Source organism: Euphorbia lathyris, chromosome 4, assembly GCF_963576675.1.
Source record: "Euphorbia lathyris chromosome 4, ddEupLath1.1, whole genome shotgun sequence".
In the NCBI taxonomy this organism is placed as follows: domain Eukaryota; kingdom Viridiplantae; phylum Streptophyta; class Magnoliopsida; order Malpighiales; family Euphorbiaceae; genus Euphorbia; species Euphorbia lathyris.
Window position 1 is genome coordinate 22,309,895 of NC_088913.1, and position 21,914 is coordinate 22,331,808.

At 34.6% G+C, this 21,914-nt stretch overlaps 2 protein-coding genes across 2 annotated transcripts; both read left to right on the top strand.

Annotated features, from left to right (window-relative positions):
• The first annotated feature begins 2,352 nt into the window (after window positions 1–2,352).
• Window positions 2,353–3,093, top strand: LOC136226670 (pathogenesis-related protein 1-like). Its single transcript, XM_066015288.1, has one exon. The coding sequence runs from the start codon at window positions 2,370–2,372 to the stop codon at window positions 2,850–2,852; it is 483 nt and encodes a 160-aa protein (XP_065871360.1). The 5' UTR covers window positions 2,353–2,369; the 3' UTR covers window positions 2,853–3,093.
• Window positions 3,094–15,599: 12,506 nt separating this feature from the next.
• Window positions 15,600–16,314, top strand: LOC136226780 (pathogenesis-related protein 1-like). The gene has a single exon (XM_066015432.1). It carries the CDS (start codon window positions 15,617–15,619, stop codon window positions 16,097–16,099), a length of 483 nt encoding a protein of 160 aa, XP_065871504.1. The 5' UTR covers window positions 15,600–15,616; the 3' UTR covers window positions 16,100–16,314.
• The last annotated feature ends 5,600 nt before the right edge of the window (window positions 16,315–21,914 follow it).

Here is a 21,914-nt window from a genome sequence, read left to right on the forward strand (position 1 = left end):
ATCATGTATCATGCTTCACTCGAGCTCCTAACCAAAATTTGTTGCTTCTTCCTCTTCCGAGCTATAAGCGAATCTCCTCCAAAAATTGTAAAAGCAATAAGAGGTTGTCTTGTATCCATACCACTCTCCTAATCTAAATCACTAAAAGTTCTTAATGGAAATACCTTGCGCAAAACTTGTATATAAATATTAGTTGGACAATCAAAAAATTGACCACAAAGGATATATCAGGTCTTGTATTTTTCAGATAAATGAGCTTTCCTACGAGCTTTATCTATTATCGGTTGTCCTCTAAAGCATGTCATGTTTCTTAGATAACTTCACAAATTGATCCATGGTTAAATCTAATACTTATTTTCGTTAACAAACATATATATCATTACTATTTCTTGCTATTTCAAGTTCTAAAAAGAACTTTAAAGCACCAAGGTCTTTGACTTTAAACTTTTTGTAAAAAAAAGTTTTTCAAATTCTATTTGATTCATATCATTATAATATCATCTACGTATACTAAAAGCATGGTCAATTATGTATTAGTTCAAATGGAATTTACATTCATGTAAGGCCTGTAAGTTTTTTATGACCATTATCTACTTGCCCACTTTAAATCATACAATTACTTGGTGAGTTTGTAAATTGGTGTCCTTAAACGTAGAAAAGGCTCATTCTCTGTTTCATATCGTAGTGAGTGACTGTATTTCTATGTCCAAATATGTCCAAAGATATTAATAAGTGCTTTCTGAGTTTTATTAAGAGATCAACAAATATTTCAGCTCATACTCTTGCAATAGTAGTAGCTAATGTTTCAAATAGAAGTAGTTTTCTAATCCTCATTCTTTTCTTTAAAGTACCTTGAAGTATTCTCTTAATACTATTCCATCTTCTTAAAGAAATACCCAAAAGAAAATAATTTTTACAACTAACTTAAAACAAAAACAAAAGATACCTAAAAAACAAAAATAAAAGTAATTTGAAGGATTTGTGAATCAATTTTTTTATATGTACGTGTAAAATCTTTTTTTGGAAGAAGTAATTTATAAAAGCTTTTAATTGCTCCAATTTGCTCTTTTGTAACGATTGATTTTATAAACTATACAAAACATATACTCTGTTTATGAACTTTTACTTTACAGGTATTGTTTTTACAAATCACGAAACCACGAGATTGATTTTTATACTCTTTCTTTAACTCTTATTTCGAAGAAAAAAACATATTCCTTAATTCAATTAGACAATTATAATCTTGACCAAGGTTTTGAAAGATGAAATCTTTTATAACTTTTTCTGTGATAAAAAAAATCAATAAACATTTTAAAGTTTGAAAATTCAAGATTTTACGAGTAATGTTACCATGAGAATAATCTACACCATGATTTAAGTGCATGCATGTTTCACAATATATATTTAATACATATTGGAAAAACAAAAATAAAGCAAAGAAAAAGAAAAATACACATGTTTCATATCATGTGTTTCATATTATATTTTTTTTCATAAGAAGAACAACACATAAGAGGTTGAGATTTGTTACTATTAACTAATTGATAGTTCTCTTAAAAAAAACTAATTGATAATTAGTGTTTTCGTATACTTATAACGAGTTATTATTGTATATTTTAATTAAGCATATAAAAATTATACAAATAGATTTATATTATATGAATATTAGTAAAAAAAATCTAAATAATTAAATCATAAAAATTAAAATTCCATCATAAATAACAATTTCATAAATTAAATGTATATAAAAGAGGCTTCTGTGTATAGTATTGTTTGTGTTGTGATAATAAAATTTTATTTATTTCACTAAAAAATTATCAGTGAATCAGTATACAATAAATAAAATTTTATGTATAAAAATACAAATAAAATTAATTGAATAAGTTTAAGAAAGAATATATACATGTTATTTCAAAACCTAACCATACACCTTTCTATAAACTGTTCGGAATAAAACAATGAAAAACACATTTAAACTTATATAGTGTTTCTTATATATCCGTCAAGTACTTTTTAGATCCACAATCTCTCAATTAAACCTTTCTACATACTCGAACTCGAGATCTCAAGGAAAGTGATTTGATGCCCTTGACCACTCGACCCAACCTTAATCGGTAAACTTAAACTATTAATTAGATTAAATGAACTTATACTATTAATTGGATTAGTAGTGACATCTAGCAACAATGACTTCTCCATGAAAATAATGACTTTTCCATGGAATTAAGTATTTTTAATGAACTCCAAAATCAAACTAATTATCTTCCAACAAGCAACCTCACATAATTTTCCACATCCTATGCCTATAAATACCAACAGCAAAATGCACCAGACATATATACAAAAGAGAAATCAACATAAAAAAAAAGATGTTGAGCAAGATTTCAATAGCTGTAATTGTTCTAATTAGCCTAGCCCTAACCAAACCCCTGAATGCCCAAGATGCACCACAAGACTACATCAATGCTCACAACGCAGCTCGAGCAGCAGTAGGTGTCGGCCCTATGACTTGGGACGAGAATGTGGCAGCCTATGCCCGAAACTATGCTGAACAACGTAGGGGTGATTGTAACCTTGTGCATTCCGGCGGCCCTTATGGTGAGAATATTGCTTGGGGCAGCTCTGAACTCTTCGGCACTGATGCAGTAAAGATGTGGGTTGATGAGAAAGCTTTTTACAATTATGATTCTAATACTTGTGCTGCTGGGGAACAATGTGGGCATTACACGCAAGTGGTTTGGCGTAACTCTGTTCGTTTAGGATGTGCCAAGGTTAGATGCAACACTGGAGGAACTTTCATTACTTGCAACTATGATCCTCCCGGTAATTTCGTTGGCCAGAAACCTTATTAATTATGTTCTCAAGAAATTCTACTATGGTTTCGGCATATTCTGAACTTTACCGATGATATTGCGACAATTGTTCTGTGTTTTTCTTTTGTATTGGTGGAATTCATTACACCCGATCTACTGTTGAACTTTTACTTCACTAAATAAGTAATTTGATTATTAAGTTTTTATATATGTATTATTTTGAACAGAATAAAACGATTTGGATGTTGGAACAATTAATATTATTAAATTTTGAGAGTAACTTTCACTATTATAATGTTACTTTATATATATGGATTTTTTAAATCCCATTAGATAGCAGAAATGGTAAATAAGGGAAGAAAATCTGTTGTCTCTATTTATTTATTGTGTGTACCCTTCACAATATATTATTTTAATTAATTGGATACCATTTTTTATGAAAGGGATATGGAAGGGGATAGAGACAACAGATTTTCTTCCTGTGTGTGAATGTCAGATATTATTACCAGTGATAACGTTCATTCATGTTTATTGAGTGTTTTTTTTTTCTTAATACGAAGCCAAGACAAAAAAAATAATTCACTAGTGCAAAAACGGTCTATGCTAACAGTTCTTTTTATCTAAAACCGTTGCCAATGGCTAGTCACGCCATTTATATAGATGAATTAAAGGCAAGAGCTAAAATATAACCGTGTATCCATTTATATAGATCTACTATACATAAATTCAATCAGCTAGTTTGGCAATGGAAAGTAGCGGTACAGTTAAAAAATCAAACCGTGCCGAAATAATCTATATCGGTTTGATGAAATTATTATATTTTTCGGTTCAGTTCGGTTTTGGTCATAGTTTATATAATAATTTGGTAATTTTGGTAAGTTTGATTTTTCTTTTTATAAAACTACTGAATTAAGCGAACCAATCGAAATAAAATTCAATTAGATTTATAATCTGATGATATATTGACTTTTCAATTTATAATTTCTCAATTAGTCAGTTTTGTTATGATTAAATAAATAGATTTCTGAATTTTCACATGAACATAAATAACCTATTCTATAATCTATTATTCTCTCTTTTGATGATATGAAATTTCAATTGAAGTTTTCTGAGTAGTAAATCACTAGCCTGCCTTTGATTATATTGCCAAATATGACCTTAGGTGCAAAATCCTGGTTGTAATTTAATTCAAATTTAATTATGGTTGTAATTTAATTTAAATTTAATTATGGTTGAAATACTATTCCTAAAATTATTTTTATAATTTTTGGAGTTTTAGGTTAAATGAAATTAATTAAACATTGTGATCTATATTTATTATTAATTTCTCGTGTGTGCAAATGATGCAAATGAAGGAGAGAGGGTGAGAAGGGGAATGGGATTTTTGTGTACAATTTATGTGGAAATAAAAGAGGAGGATCATGAATTCTAAATTTGTTTCAACCTTTTAAGATTTTGTAACCACGGGTAAACAAGTCTTGGTAATTCGCAAACTATTCGAGTCTGGCTCGGTGAAAGTTCGATCAAAGTTCGGCTCGATACGACTCATCTCGAATTTGGTATTAATATAGCCCGGACGTTTTCTTAATCCACCTGAATGCCTTCTCCGCTAACCACATACCCGAGGAACACAAAACTCTCCAATATGAAGTCACACTTCTTAGTGTTTCCATATAGCTGATGTTTCCTCAACAAGTCAAATACAACCCTCAAATACTCAATATGCTCATCTAGTGTTTAGTTATGAATGAGAATATCATCAAAGTAGACCATCACGAACTTACCGATTACCAGATGCAATACTTGGTTCATCCATACAACTTTCCTAATCTAGATCACTAAAAGTTCTTAATGGAAGCTTTGATTTGCTAGGATAAAACAATCATTGAGCTGGTGTTTTCTTTAAGTACCTTAACACCATGTGCAAAACTTGTACATGAATATTAGCTGGACAATCAAGAAATTGACCACAAAGGATATATCAGGTCTTGTATTTTTCAGATAAATGAGCTTCCCTACGAGCTTTATCTATTATCGGTTGTCCTCTAAAGCATGTCATGTTTTTTAGGATAACTGTTTGCCCCCGGAGAGACCAATTTCTGCTAATAAATCTAATGCTTATTTTCATTGACAAACATACATATCATTACCATTTCTTGCTATTTCAATTTCTAAAAAACTTTAGAGCACCAAGGTCTTTGGTTTCAAACTTATTTGTAAAAAAACGTTTTCAAATTCTATTTCATTCATGTCATTATAATGTCATCTACAGAAACTAAAAACATGATCAATTATATATTGGTTCAAATGGAATTTACATTCATGTAAGGCTTTTGGAGGAGGGTGATCGAGAGTGACATGAGTTTACTGGGAATTGAGGAAAATATGGTTGTGGATAGGACGGAGTGGAGGGAGCGAATTTGTGTCGCTGACACGACTTGATTTCACGGTTTTATATGATGGTTCATGTTAGACGACCCCGAATCATTTCGGGACTAAGGCTTTGTTGTTGTTTGTTGTTGTTTATCTACTTGCCTGCTGGTGTTCTTTGATCATTTAACGAAGCATAGGCTCATTTTCTGTTTCATATGTTAGTGAGTGACTGAATGTCCAAATATATTAATAAGTGCTCTTTAAGTTTTATTAGGAGATCAATAAATATTTCAGCTCATACTCTTGTAATAGCAGTAGCTAATATTTCAAATAGGAGTAGTTTTCTACACCTCATTCTTTTCTCTAAAGTAGGGGTGCACGTGGTAGGTTAACCAATCGATTAAAGTTAATTCGGTCGGTTAACCATTTCATCGGTTTTTTAAATACATTAACTATACACTAGTCAACTAAATTCGGTTAACCTCTAATCGGTTAACTAATTATTTGGTCGGTTAACCTTTTTATTTCGGTTTTTAACCATTCGTAACTAAACATAAAAATAATAAAAGAATTAAAATTAAAATTTACTGCGAAATGAAATTAATTGATGCATTTTAAATTTATGACATTAACTACCAACCAAATCAAAGTTTAATATTTCAAAACGGACTCGTAAATATTAAATGAAAATAACAAATCACATAATATGGTATGGTTTTATTCTATCACAAGTAGAGACACATGTAGGACTTTCTACCCCAAAAAGCTAAAACTATAAAAGATTAATGATTATGAAACTTAAAATTTCATGCCTCATGTAAATTAAAATTTCTATAAACTCCATTTCAATCTATAAACTCCATTAATAATTGATGGATTGTATAATATAATTGGTGGAATAGAGTGGATTAATATTATTAATAGAATTGATTTTTTATATATTTTTTAATATTTAATTGATATTCGGTCGGTTTCGGTTAACCACAGTTTTTGAAATACAAAAACCGGAACCGTAACCATTAACCATTATTTTTAAAATTAAAAACCGTACACTAGTCAATCGGTTTTGGTTAACCTTATTTTCGGTTCGGCTTCGGTTTGGTTTTTCAGTTTTTCGGTTTTGCGGATTTTTGTATGCACCCCTACTCTAAAATACCCTTGGAGTATTCTCTTAATATTATTCCATTGCTTAAAAAAATCCCAAATATATACACTTTTAACAGAAAATAATTTTTACAGCTAACTTAAAACAAAAACAAAAGATACCTAGAAAAACAAAAATAAAAGTACTCCATAACTTTTTTTTTTAAATGAGAATACTTCACTTGTATTAAATAGGGGCTAAATCACACTTATCTTTAAAGCACAGCATATCAATTTCATCCGGAGCATCCTCAATTAGGACCTCCGTTCTACCACTACATCTACCCCGTCTAGCTAACTCATGCGCAACCGTGTTCCCGCTTCGCCTAGTATGTGAAAATACTACCTGTTGCAGCTGTGCAGCACAGTTACGAACAACATAGACGCAACACCCAAACCTGTCGTTCTTCCATTTAGTGTTGCTTCTAATACTTCACAATCCGTCTCCAAAATCATCCGTTGCCATCCTCCTTCTCTCGCCACCTCCAATCCCCATTCTACTGCTCTCATTTCGACTATTTTTGCATTTGCTGTTACGGGGATTTGTTTCGCCGCAGCGAGCAAAACATCTCCATTCTCGTCACGGATTATCACCCCAATACCTCCCTTTTTATCCTCAATCCATGACGCGTCTACATTCACTTTTACCATGGTTCCTTCAGGTGCTTTCCAGCGTGAATTAACAGAGGGAAATGTTGCTGCTTCATCAGTGGCATCGATCTTCTTTGTGGCTGTTGTTTGTCCCGTACGCCATTCCTCCAAAAGCTCTTCAGCTTTCGTCACAATATCCCCATGATCCGGTATCTTTCCCTCAATAACCATCTTGTTTCTGTCATACCATAATAGCCAAGCCATTGTCGCAATTCTCTCCATCTCCTTCTTAGTCGTGATAGCCCCGACACTGGCCAGACACATTCCCATATCCTTAGTATGTTTCTTCCAGCGGTTGTCATCAGCAAAAAATATCTTACAGACCTGTTTGCTTGCAGTGCAAAAGATTAAAGCATGTACCGAAGTCTCTTCTTCTCTTCCGCATTGTGGGCACATCTTCGGTGCTTCAATTCCGCGTCCTCGTAGCTAGTTGAAAGTAGAAAGTATATCCCTGTAACATTTCCAAACAAAGTGCCTAACTTTCAACGGAACTTCAAGCCTCCAAATCCAGGACCATTCATTTGTCTGTTGATTTGAGCACGACGCTCTTCCTTCCATGGTTATGCGCATCGATTCTGCTAGGTAGTATGTTGTTTTAACCGAGAACTCTCCTCTTGTAGCAGGCCAATAAATCTCATCTTTCGGAACTCGTCTACTTAATGGGACCTTCAGAATTTCATTAGCTTCATCGGAACTGAAGAGTAGTCGAACTCTGCCCGCTTTCCACTACTTACTCTCCTGGTCGATTAAGCTTTCGACCCTCGTATTTTCAAGTTCAGATTCGTCCGTAACCAGTTTAGTCAACGGCCTCTTTGTGTTTAGAGTTGGGATCCAACTTGCGCTCCAAATATCCACCTATCGACCATCCCCAATCTTTCAACACATCCCCTTTTCTAATCAGCTCTTGAGTCTGTATGAGTCCCCTCCACACATAGCTAGAAGCATATCCAAGCCGTGCCTCTAAAAAATCATTTCGCGGAAAATATTTACCTTTAAAAAGGCGAGCACATAGGCTTTGGGGTTGTTTAATTAGCTTCCAAGCTTGTTTGGCCACCATCGCTCGGTTGAAGGATTCGAACCATCTGAACCCCAGGCCCCCTTCTCGTTTTGCTTTACATAAGACGTCCCACATTAGCCAATGTATTGTTCTCTTCTCTGCTGATCCTCCCCACCAGAACCGGCCCAACAGTCGCTGAACCTCCCGGTAAAAGGAATGGGGCACAATGAAATAGGAGAGTAAGTATTGTGGTACCGCCTGGGCTACGGCCTTGATTAAGATGTCTTTACCTCCACTAGATAGTAGGCGATTACCCCATCCTTTAATCTTCTTGCTTAGTCGTTCCAGTAGGAACTGAAAAACTGCTTTCTTTGATCTGCCTATAACGGCGGGCATTCCTAAGTACTTAGGAAAGTGCCCGACTTTTTGTACTCCTAGGACTTGAGTAATCATATCTTTAACTCCCCTACTAACTGAAATATCCGATTTTTCAAAATTTATCATCTAGCCCCAAGTTCTCTCTATTAGAGAATATATTAGTTAGTAGTAGATAACCATGTATCTTACTGTTAGTTCCTGATATCTAGGTCAATCTCTAGACTAGTCATTCAATACAACAACAACTGTACTTTGTATAAATAGACAGTTTGTCATTAATTGCAATTACGCAGAAATACAATTTGTTACATGGTATCAGAGCCAAACACCTAAACCCTATTTTCTTCCCCACCTCTCGGCTACCGCCGCCGCTTACCCTTTTCTATCTCCGGCCACCGCCGCTTCTCCACGATCACCACCACTGGTCGATCGCGTCTTTCAACCCCACCTACCTAAAATTCCGATTCCGTTCGGCTCCACCTCCCTCAACACCAAACATGTCGACCAATTCAACAAATTCCGCAACTGCCACTTCCAATACCGCCACCTCAAACACCACGAACATAGACACTGCCGTCACCACCCATCCCTCTCTCAACGTATCCAACATATCTACCTTCATCAAAATCACCCTAGACATCGAGAAAGGCTAATATCCCACATGGGCTGCCTTATTCAAACTTCACGCTACGGCTTACCAGGTTCTTGACCACATTTTGCCTCCTCCTAACACCCCAAACCTCAAACAATCGAACCCCGACCTCTGGACCCGCATTGACGCGGTTGTTCTACAATGGATTTACAGCACAATCTCTCTTGACTTGCTAAACACAATCATTGAAGCCGATTCCACGGCAGCCAGGGCCTGGACCCGATTACAGGATATTTTTTCTGACAATAAGCACTCTCGGGCTCTGTTTCTTCAACAAGAATTCTCCAAGCTCAAGCTCGACAATTTTTCTGACCTCTCCTCCTATTGCCAACAACTCAAGTCTCTGTCTGATCAATTGTCTAATGTGGATTGCCCTGTCACGAACGATCAGATGGTATTACAACTTATTTCTGGTTTGACTGATGCTTACGATACTATTGGGACTCAGATCAGACATGGGGACCCTCTTCCCACCTTCCAAAAGGCTCGCTCCATGCTTATATTAGAAGAAACAGCTCGCTCCCGCAAGACCGCACCACCGTCTAACTCAATTGCCCTTACCGCCGCCACCACCGACTCCACCAATTCACCGGCCTATTTTCCACCCGCGCGCCCCACGCTCCCTCGCCCTAATCACTACAACCGCGGCGGGTGACACGGTGGCAGACACCATCATCGCGGCAGAAACTATAATCGCGGTGGTCCGCGATACTCTGGCTCTCCCTCCTATCGGACACCGTACAATCTCCCATGGGGTTATTCACTCCATTGGGCTCCACAACAGCCATGGGCGGCACCTCCTTGCCCCTATCCGACAAATACTTGGCCAACTCAGTCTCATTCAGGCAGACCACAACATCAATCCGGCATATTGGGTCCCTGCCCGAATACACAACAAGCACATCTCAGTGTGATCAATCCGTCATACACTCCTACTGATATCGCAGAAGCCATGCACACCATGTCCATTGCACCACCTTCGGATCAGTGGCATATGGACACCGGAGCTACATCTCATATGACAGCACAACAAGGTACACTCACTTCTTATTTTAATTCTAGCCTCAATGAAAACATTATTGTTGGTAATGGTCACTGTGTACCTATTTGTGGATCTGGTAATGCAATCTTAGCAACTAAAAATCAGCCATTACATCTAAATAATGTCTTGCATGCTCCTAAACTTATCAAAAATCTTATCTCTGTTCGTCAATTCACAAAAGATAACCAAGTTTCTGTCGAATTTGACCCTTTCGGTTTTTCTGTGAAGGATTTACAGACGGGTCGTCATATCATGAGATGTAACAGTACCGGGGACCTATATCCAGTCGTGTCTAGCAACCACCTGTCACCGTCTTCTCCTTCCGTCTTTACTGTTTTGTCTTCTAATGTTTGGCATAGTCGATTAGGACATCCCGGGCTTCCTGTTTTGAATGCCTTGCTCAATAAAAATTTCATTTTGTGTAATAAAGTTATGGATAATTCTGTCTGTTCTTCATGTATTAATGGAAAATAAGTAAAATTACTGTTTCAGTCCTCAAACAATTATGCGTGTATGCCTTTTGATTTAATTCACAGTGATATATGGACATCTCCAGTCATGAGTTCAAGTGGTCATCGTTACTATGTGTTGTTCCTTGATAATTACACTAATTTCCTTTGGACATTCCCATTAGCACATAAATCACAAGTCTATAATGTCTTTCTTACCTTCCGTTCCTTTATTCGCACACAATTTGAACGCGAAATTAAGGCTTTTCAGTGCGACAACGGGGGAGAATTTAATAACAACTCCTTTCGTCAATTCTGTCACACACACGGCATGCAATTTTGGTTCTCATGCCCTTACACCTCTCCCCAAAATGGGAAATCTGAACGTACAATTCACACGATCAATAATCTCATTCGAACCGTCATGAACCATGCCTCTGTCCCCTTTAAATTTTGGCACCACGCCCTTGAATTAGCAACATACCTTCTCAATATATATCCCCACAAAATATTAGGATGCGAATCTCCCACTAAAATTCTATATCAACGGGATCCAAATTACTCTCACTTACGTATTTTTGGATGTCTATGCTTTCCCCTAATCCCTTCCGTGTCACGTCACAAACTAGAAGCTCGCTCTTTCCCGTGTGTCTTTCTTGGTTATCCTCCAAATCATCGAGGATATAAGTGCTTTGACATTTCTAAAAATAGATTCATCATTTCTCACGTCGTCTTTGACGAATCAACGTTTCCTTTCCGCTCCCAATCAAACACATGCGCATCTCCCGTCTCGGCGCCTTGCGCGGTCGATGAGTGCCTCACTCCAGGTCTCTCGCAAATCCCGCTGTCCCCTATCTCTACTCCGTCGTCTGTCCATTCGAGTTAAAATCATTCGTCTGCGTCCACTCCACTACGTCCGCTATGTTCCTCTCCGTCGTCCTCAAAATCTGAGTCGTCGTCTCCGTCGCCCTCCAAAATAGAGTCGTCTCCTTTGTCGTCCTCCTCTACTGCATCATCTTCTCCCCTAGTGTCTCCCTACGAGTCCTCAGTCCCAGCGTCAGCCTCACGGCTCGCATCCGTCCCTTCCCCGTCAATGCGACAATCCTCCCTCAACTCTCAACCTTCGACAACCCCTCTTCCATCCCATACTCGCACTGACACTGCAATCAATCATCAAATAAATCCAACCAGGCACACCATGACCACACGAGCCCAAAACGGCATCTGAAAACCATGTCGTATGCTCAACCTCTCCGCCTCCAAACAGACAGCCATATCCCCAGTCCCTAAAACGCCATCCCTTGCATTAAGTGATCCAAATTGGTCACAGGCCATGACTGATGAATTTGAGGCTTTAATTCAAAATAAGACGTGGGTACTCGTACCCCATCCCAAAAATGCTAATATTATTCGTAGTTGGTGGATTTTCAGGCACAAAACACATGCAGATGGCTCCTTTGAGCGATACAAAGCTCGATTGGTTGGAAATGGATCCGGACAGTTGGTTGGAGTTGATTGTGGTGAAACATTTAGTCCTGTGGTCAAACCGGTAACAATTAGAGCTGTTCTCAGTATAGCATTATCCAAAAATTGGAATATTCGGCAATTGGATGTCAAGAATGCTTTTCTACATGGCGATCTTAATGAAACTGTGTACATGCATCAGCCATTGGGCTTCCGGGACTCTCTCTATCCTGACCATGTCTGTTTACTTCGCAAATCTCTATATGGTCTTAAGCAGGCTCCTCGGGCCTGGTATCAGCGATTCGCCAATTTTGTCATCAAAGTGGGATTTGTCAATAGCATCTCAGATAACTCTTTGTTCGTATACAGACAAGGTACCGATACTGCCTATATTCTTCTATATGTAGACGATATTGTTCTGGTTACCTCTTCGGATGTGGTTCAGTCATCTATTCTATCTCAGTTGAATTCTGAATTTGCAATGAAAGACTTGGGTCCGTTACATTATTTCTTGGGAATCTCAGTCACTAGATCCCATGATTCACTATTCTTATCTCAAAAGAAATATGCATCAGAAATAATTGAGAAAGCCGGTCTTGCATCCTGCAACGCGGCCAATACCCCAGTGGATACCAAACAAAAGCTCAGCATCTCCTCTGGATCCGCCTACCACGATCCTACTGAATATAGAAAACTAGCTGGAGCACTTCAGTATCTGACTCTTACCAGACCAGACATTTCTTATGCAGTACAACAGATTTGCTTGTTTATGCATGATCCCAAAACATCACACATGGCTGCTCTTAAGCGTATTCTACGGTACGTTCATGGTACTCTTGATCTTGGTCTTACATTGCTGGCATCATCTCCCACTCAACTCACTTCGTACACCGATGCTGATTGGGCAGGCTGCCCCGATACCCGCAGATCCACCTCCGGTTACTGTGTCTTCCTCAGAGACAGTCTCATTTCTTGGTCAGCCAAACAACAGCCCACACTGTCAAGGTCCAGCGCTGAAGCTGAGTACCGCGGAGTTGCAAATGTAGTGTCTGAAACTTGCTGGATCCGTAATCTTCTTCTTGAACTCGGCTGCCCAATTGCCAAATCCACTCTGGTCTATTATGACAATGTCAGTGCTATATATCTCAGTGGCAATCCAGTTCAGCACCATCGCACCAAACATGTTGAGATGGATATTCACTTTGTTCGTGAAAGAGTAGCTAAAGGTGAAGTACGTGTTCTACACGTCCCATCTCGTTATCAGATAGCCGACATCTTCACCAAAGGCTTACCATCACCACTCTTCGAAGATTTCTGGACTAGTCTCAATGTTCGGCCTCCGAACCTTTCAACTACGGGGGTGTATTAGAGAATATATTAGTTAGTAGTAGATAACCATATATCTTACTGTTAGTTCCTGATATCTAGGTCAATCTCTAGACTAGTCATTCAATACAACAACAACTGTACTTTGTATAATAGACAGTTTGTCATCAATTGCAATTACGTAGAAATACAATTTGTTACACTCTCATAGTCCACTAGAATCTGTTTAACCACCAAGCTTCCCTCAACCATCGCCCGCCTGAAGATGATAGAGTCATCCGCAAATAGGAGATGGCTAATCACAGGGCACGCTCTTCCCGCCTTAATCCCATGCACTCAATAAGTTTTTGTTATAAAATTTAGAAGTTTGATAAAATAAAAATAAAATTGAAAGGTTGAATAGTATAAAGAGCTTAACAGGATAAATTTATATCAATTTGAAAGATTTAGAAGCATACGATAAAATTTAGTAGTTGAAAATTGTATTTATCGAATATAAATTCCTAAAAGACTACGTAATCATACTAAGCATAATCAAGCACACAGCATATAAGAGAAGTCAATAATCATGTTGACGGGTATTTGGGAAATTAATTCCAAAAGGATAACTCTTAGAAAAATTTTACAAAATTAATTTATTTACAGTCTTCGTTATTTGAAAATTTATAAATATTGATTTGCGATTTGTCAAATTTGTTCTTAAATCAATACTGATGATAAACATTTTAAAGTTTGAAAATTCAAGATTTAACAAGTCATATTATGTTACCATGAGAATAATCTACACCATGATTTAAGTGCATGCATGTTTCACAATATATATTTAATACATATTAAAATAAAACAAAGAAAAATAAAAATACACATGTTTCATATTATATTTTTTGATATTCAATATTTAATACATAAAATCTCTTTTCCAACTTTAATTTTTTAAATTATTCATTTCTTTTTAAGAAGAACAACACACAACAGGTTGATATTTGTTATTAACTAATTGATAATTCTTGCAAAAAAACTAATTGATAATTAGTGTTTTGATTACTTATAAAGAGTTAAAAATACTATGTATATTTAATTCAATTTGTAAAAATTATACAAATAGATTTATTATGCAAATATATTAGTAAAAAAATCTAAATATTTAAATAAATAAAAATTAAAAGTCCATCATAAATAAAAATTTCATAAATGTTTATATTAATATCTCAAAAATTGCTTAACTATACAAAAAAAAAAAAGTATAGTATTGTTTGTGTTGTGATAATAAAATTTTCTTTCACTATAAAATTGTCAGTGAATCAGTATATAATAAATACAATTTTATGTAGAAAAATACAAATAAAATTAATTGAATAAATTTAAGAAAGAATATTTACATGTTATTTTCAAAACCTAACCAAACACCTTTCTATAAACTGTTTGGAATAAAACAATGAAAAACACATTTAAACTTAGGGTTAATTACAAATGACTACTATGTAGTTTGACCGATTTGCAAACACAATCCTGCTGTTGTAAAATTTTACAAGTTTTTTTACTTTGCCAAATTTGGCCAATAACAACCTAAAAATGAAAATTTTCAAGAATGAAAGTTGTTTGGCATCATATTTACTCAGGAACTGTATTTTTTATTTTTTAAAATCATCATTTTTGGAGTTTTTTCTCTCTAAATATTATCTTTCTCTCTCATACAAAAACAACACCTAAATGATTTCAAACCTAAAAGGTTGAAGAATTAAAGTTACTTAAATATCATTTAACTCTTGAAAATTTTCATTTGGATCTCGTTATCGACCAAATTCTGACAAAGTTAACTCAAATGCAAAATTTTGCAAAACACATAATTGTGTTTCAAAAAAAAAAAAAAAAACCACAGGTACCCAGCCAAACCACAGGGTAGTTATTTGTAATTAACCCTTAAACTTATATAGTGTTTCTTATATAGCTTCTCTGATTTCACGGTCCGTAAAGCACTTTTTAGATTGATTCTTTCAATTAAAAGTTTCTACATAGGCTAATAAGACTTGAACTCGAGATCCCGCTGAAGCAATTTGATGTTCTTAACTACTCAAGCCAAACTTAATTGGTAAATTTAAACTATTAATTAGATTAAATGAACTTATACTATTAACTGGATTAGTAGTGACATCTAGCAACAATGACTTTTCCATGGAATTAAGTATTTTTAATGAACTCCAAAATCAAACTAATTAACTTCCAACAAGCAACCTCACATAATTTTCCACACCCTATGCCTATAAATACCAACAGCAAAATGCACCAGATATATATACAAAAGAGAAATTAACATAAAAAAAGAAAAAGATGTTGAGCAAGATTTCAATAGCTGTAATTGTTCTAATTAGCCTAGCCCTAACCAAACCCCTGAATGCCCAAGATGCACCACAAGACTACATCAATGCTCACAACGCAGCTCGAGCAGAAGTAGGCGTCGGACCTATGACTTGGGACAACAATGTGGCAGCCTATGCCCGAAACTATGCTGAACAGCGTAGGGGTGATTGTAACCTTGTGCATTCCGGCGGCCCTTATGGTGAGAATATTGCTTGGGGCAGCGCTGAACTCTTCGGCACTGATGCAGTGAAGATGTGGGTTGATGAGAAAGCTTTTTATAATTATGATTCTAATACTTGTGCTGCCGGGGAACAATGTGGGCATTACACGCAAGTGGTTTGGCGTAACTCGGTTCGTTTAGGATGTGCGAAGGTTAGATGCAACACTGGAGGAACTTTCATTACTTGCAACTATGATCCTCCCGGTAATTTCGTTGGCCAGAAACCTTATTAATTACGTTTCCAAGAAGTTCTACTATGGTTTCGGCATATACTAAACTTTACCGATGATATTGCAACAATTGTTCTGTATTTTTCTTTTGTATTGGTGGAATTCATTACACCCGATCTACTGTTGAACTTTTACTTCACCAGATAAGTACTTTGATTATTAAGTTTTTATATATGTATTATTTTGAACAGAATAAAACGATTTGGATGTTGGAACAATTAATATTATTAAATTTTGTGAGAATAAATTTCACTATTATAATGTTACTTTATATATATGGATTTTTTAAATCCCTATTAGATAGCAGAAATGGTAAATAAGGGAAGAAAATCTGCTGTTGCTATTATTTTAATTAATTGAGAACACTTTTGACGAGACATGGAATAAGACAGAGACAGCAGGTTTTCTTCCTATGTGTGAATGTCAGATATTATTACCATTAAAGTGATAATGTTCATTCATGTTTGTTGAGTGTTTTCTTTTTTTTTTTCTTAATAGGAATCCGAGACAAAAAAAAATCAATATATTTACTAGTGCAAAAACGGTCTATGCGCAACAGTTCTTTTTATCTAAAAGCGTTGCCAATGACTAGTCACGCCATTTATATGATCAATTAAAGGCAAGAGCTAAAATATAACCGTGTATCCATTTATATAAATCTACTATACATCAATTCAATCATATAGTTTGGCAATGAAAAGTAGCGGTACAGTTAAAAAATCAAACCAGGCCGAAACAACCTATATCAAACCGATGAAATTCTATTTTTCAGTTCAGTTCGTTTTTTGTCATAGCTTATATGATAATTTGGTAGTTTTGGTAAGTTTGATTTTTCTTTTTATAAAAGTTTAGATTTATAATCTGATGATATATTGACTTTTTAATTTATAATTTCTCAATTAGTCAGTTTTGTTATGATTAAATAAATTGATTTCTGAATTTTCACATGAACATAAATAACCTATTCTATAATCTATTTCTCTGTTTTGATATGAAATTTCAATTGAAGTTTTCTTAATAGTAATCACTAGCCTACCTTTGATTATATTGTCAAATATGACCCATAGGTGCAAAATCCTCGTTGTAATTTAATTCAAATTTAATTATGGTTGAAATATAATTCCTAAAATTATTTTTATAATTTTTAGAGTTTTAGGTTAAATGAAATTAATTAAACATTTTGATCTATATTTATTATTAATTTATTAATTAAACAAAATGTGTTTAAACCGAACCGAACCAAACTATTCAATTTGATTCAGTTTGGGTTGTTATCATTCAATTCGGTTTGGTATCTGTTTTAGCGGTTATTATTTTTTATTATTTGGGTTTAATTCAGCTTTTATACTGATTTAACCAACACATTTATTTACTTTAGGAAAAAGTATAAATATAATATTTGTGGTTGGTCCAATTTTTTTAAAAAAAATGTATGTGGTTTGTGTCATTTTGCAAACTTAAGCATTTAGTCAAAATATGTAATTAAATTATAAAATATGAATTATATGAAATTTTGATAGTATAATGAGAAAAATTAATTGGTAAACATCTCAAAATAATAGTATTTGTATATCGATATTCTGCACTGGCGTATAAAGTAAAGGGTCGACACCAAAACGCTACACGGATGTGTAGAATATAATAGCTTTTAAATATAAAAATATAATTCAGATATCAAAATATAAACATGATAAAGTTCGAGTATCAAAAATATATTATACCTTAAGGGCTGATTTGATCATGGATTAATTTGACAATTTACCCTAATTATAAGGATGAAGATGATACCCAAAAATTGATTTGGACTAAATATACCGTTAATAACAACTACGAGGGTGAATTTTAACCTTTATTCCTATAAGTATAAAAGATGATATATTGCCTGTTTTAAAGAATCCCTTTCCCTCTCCGCAGTTGTACCATTCTGATTAGGGTTTAGGGTTTGGAATTGCGAAATCAGAGAAGAATCCCCAAATCAGAGGTATCTATATCCAATTCTCTTTTAATTATTTTGCAGATCGATTTGTTTTTAAAGAAGAAGAAAATATCTGATTGGAATTTGTTGATTTCTTAAAAAAAAAAAAGATCATGAGTCACGGCGGCCACCACCACCACTGCTGTTACGGCCACCACCACCACGATGATAGCGGAAGCAATCTTTTGGTGTTGGGGATCTGTTGTTGCCCATTCTTTATGGTATACTCTATATTCATGGGCGTACGGAGTTGTATGTATGAATCTTATTATACCTTCTTCCGCTGTTTTGGCTTGGAGTTGGAGGAGGACAAAGCTAAAACTCCTTAGGATATTTCTGCTTGATATTTGCTACTACGAATTGCAACACTTTACTGTGTTTTTATAATTTGAAATAGGTTAATATACGTGGAAGTGTTACAACATGTGATTTTGGAAGTTTTTATGCCTTCCTCTGAAGTAGGGATACGTGATAGACCTAACGTATCACGTTTCAGATACGTATCCGATACGGAAACGCACGCCTGGGACACGTTTCAGGGCCGTTTCCGTAATATCCGAAAGTTGGACACGCGAATCAGTGAAGGATACGCGTGTCCCAGCAAAAAAAAAAACCAGTGGATTTTTCAAATGTGAAAAAAACAGAGGTTCAACTTCAATCATCGATCATTATTTGAAATAGATTTAGAGAGCAGGAATATGTAAAGAATGTGTTATCTGTATGTACAGAGAAATTAAGATTAGAGGTAACCCAAAAGACATAGTCTATGAAAGGAGCTACAGATTCATCAATCTTATCGGAAAAATAGAGTATCTGTATTCACCGCAGAAAACCAAAAGACATGGGGAATTAATGCCAGAAACTCCTAATTAATCATATATAAAAATATATTTTTAATATTTATAAATGTGCTCCAATATTTTTAATATTTACACGTTTCCTCCACGTTTCTGTGTCCTGTGTTTTATAGAAATGATGTTTCCAGTATCCATGTCCGTGTCGGATACCGTATCCGTATCCGTGTCCAGGCAACATAGATGCCTTCTGTTAATGTATCAATAATTAGATGTAGCGGCATATATTTTGGATTTTTTTTTTCTGTTCTAATGTTATGTTTGAATGTTTTTGTTGAGTTTAAGGGTTATTTGAGGACTTATTTGTTTCAAATAAGTAACTCGAGGGCTTATTTGGAAAACAATAAGTAAGTTTTGAGATTAGTTTTAATGTTTTGAAGTTCATGTTCCATTGCACTTTTTGAACAAGCTTAGAGAGATGAGGGATGGAGATGTATTGCGACCTAATTTGATTGATGTTTTTTTAAGAGATAAAGTACTAAAATAGACATATGATTTTTGGGGAAGCACTAATTTAACCTCGACATACAAAATAGCATTAATATGAGCTTAACTTTTTTTTAAGAAAATGTATCAACTTAAAACTCGATAACGGAACATGACACGCCATTTATATTACTTTGTTAAGTTTTTATTTCTCTCTACACGTACAATTGATAGACGGAGTAATATGAATGACGTGTCACGTTCTATTATCGAGGTCTAAATTGGTACATTTTTTAAATGTTAAATTCATATTAATATTATTTTGTAAGTAGAGTCTAAATTGATACTCCTATAAAAACCATATGCCTATAAGTGTTCCTACCTTCTTCAATCCTTCAAAGAAGGAGACACTTTACCAATTTGCTTAATTTAAGAATTTTGAATTAGTTAGTGGTGTTTGATTAGCTTTCGTATTAAAAAAATAATAAATAAATAAAATAATAATAATTAAGAAAAGCTTGATACATCATCTTTTTTTATACTGAACTTTCAAAATGTCTCGATAATATATTAACTTGTTTAAAATATCAAAATAGTCCTATTAATTTACTTAAAATATAATCAACTAATACATCATGTAAATCGTATGGGGAAAGTTGTGTATGTGACTTAGAAAACTTAAACGAATTGACACGTAATCAACATGTCAGATTTGGACTGACACGTAGGAAGTAGGAAAATAGTATGGGATTAATTTGATATTTCTGCCTGATATTTGTTGTACGAATTGCAACACGTTACTGTGTTTTTATAATTTGATACAAGTTATCCAAAAACTGTTACAGTCTGAATTTTAAAGTGTTACAACTGGCCTCTTCAATTTGCTTATTTGAAATGTGATGTTGGACGTTTTTATGTCTGATTAATTAGATGTAGCAGCATATATTTTGGATTTTTTTTTTTTTGCTCTAATGTTATGTTGAATGTGTTGTTGAGTGTCGGGGTTATTTGAAAGCTTATTTGTTTCCAATAAGTAACTTGAGAGCTTATTTGGAAAAAGTAATTAAATTGGGGATTAGTTTTAACGTTTTGAAGTTCAGGTTCAGTTGCACTTTTTGATCAAGCTTAGAGAGATGAGGGATGGGGATATATTACAACCTAATTTGGTTGATGGTTTTTTAAGGGAGAATGTACCAAAATAGTCCCATGGTTTTTGGAGAAGTACCAGTTTAACCTTTATATACAAAATAGCATTAATATGGACTTAACGTTTAAAAATTGTATCAATTTAAGCCTTGATAACGGAATGTGACACGTCATTCATATTACTCCGTTAATTGACAGAACTTAATGGAGTAATATGTGTTACGTGTCATCGGACCTAAATTGGTACCATTTTTTAAACATTAAGTCAATATTAATGTTATTTTGTACGTAAAGACTAAATTAATACTTCTTCAAAAACCATATGTCTAGGGCTGTCAATTAGTTGGGGATTCCCCATCTCCGTTGGAGACCCGGCCCATTGGGGATGGAGAATCCCCGTTTGCGATCCCCATGGGCGGGGATGGTTTTTATTTTATCCCCGATATTCGGAGATGGGGCGGGGATCCCCAACTTATCAACGTTAGGGGTAAAATTGCTCTTGGCTTCTAATGTTAGGGGTAAAATTGCACCATTTTAGACGTTAAGGGTAAAATTGCTCCTGGCTCAAAACGTTAGGGGTATTTTTGCACCTTAACCCTAACAAAAAAAATAATAATTAAGAAAGCCTTAATACATCATCCTCTACATCTGTATTTTCTGAACACTGAACTCTCAAGGTGTCCTGATAGTTTAAAATATCAAAATAATCCTATTAATTTATTTAAAATATAGTCAATTAATACATCATGTAAATCGGAAAGTTGTGTTCCATGTGATTTAAAAAACTTAAACGAATTGACACGTAATCAACATGTCAGATTTGGATTGACACGTATGAAGTAGGAAAATACAAAGGGGTTAATTTTTTTATGGTTTTTTTTGCTCCAATTGTAACAATTCTTCCTCACCAGACTATTAAAACACAACCAATAATTAATCTCCTCTCTTTTTTCAACGTACCAGTCCAAATTCGACATGTCGCTTATAACACTAGTTTGATTTTTTCAAAGCGTGTGCAATATATTTTTCAAATGGATTTTAATTTTTGCAATCGAAGTATTAATTGACTATATTTTAAAAGCGAGGGAACTATCAGGATACATTAAAAATTCATGGACACATAATGTATTAAATCAAAAATTAAATTATGTCTTTCGTACGTGTGTTTCATTCGGCTATTAGATTTTTCACTCAAATACTAATAATAATATATATAATATTATTTTGAGTGAATTTTTTTTATAAATATTACTTGAACAAGTGCTAGCTAAAAGGTTTTAGAATAATCCAATTTTCCTTTTTATCAATATTTGAATTGCATTTGATCTTATTTCAATTTTTAGAATCCTTGAACGAAAAATAAGGAATAGAGAAAAAATGGATAAATGTGAGAAACCAATCATGATTTTGTAAAATA

Excerpts from the sequence above, each read along its gene's own strand:
- LOC136226670 (XM_066015288.1), top strand. The coding sequence starts at position 2,370 with ATGTTGAGCAAGATTTCAATAGCTGTAATTGTTCTAATTAGCCTAGCC.
- LOC136226780 (XM_066015432.1), top strand. The coding sequence starts at position 15,617 with ATGTTGAGCAAGATTTCAATAGCTGTAATTGTTCTAATTAGCCTAGCC.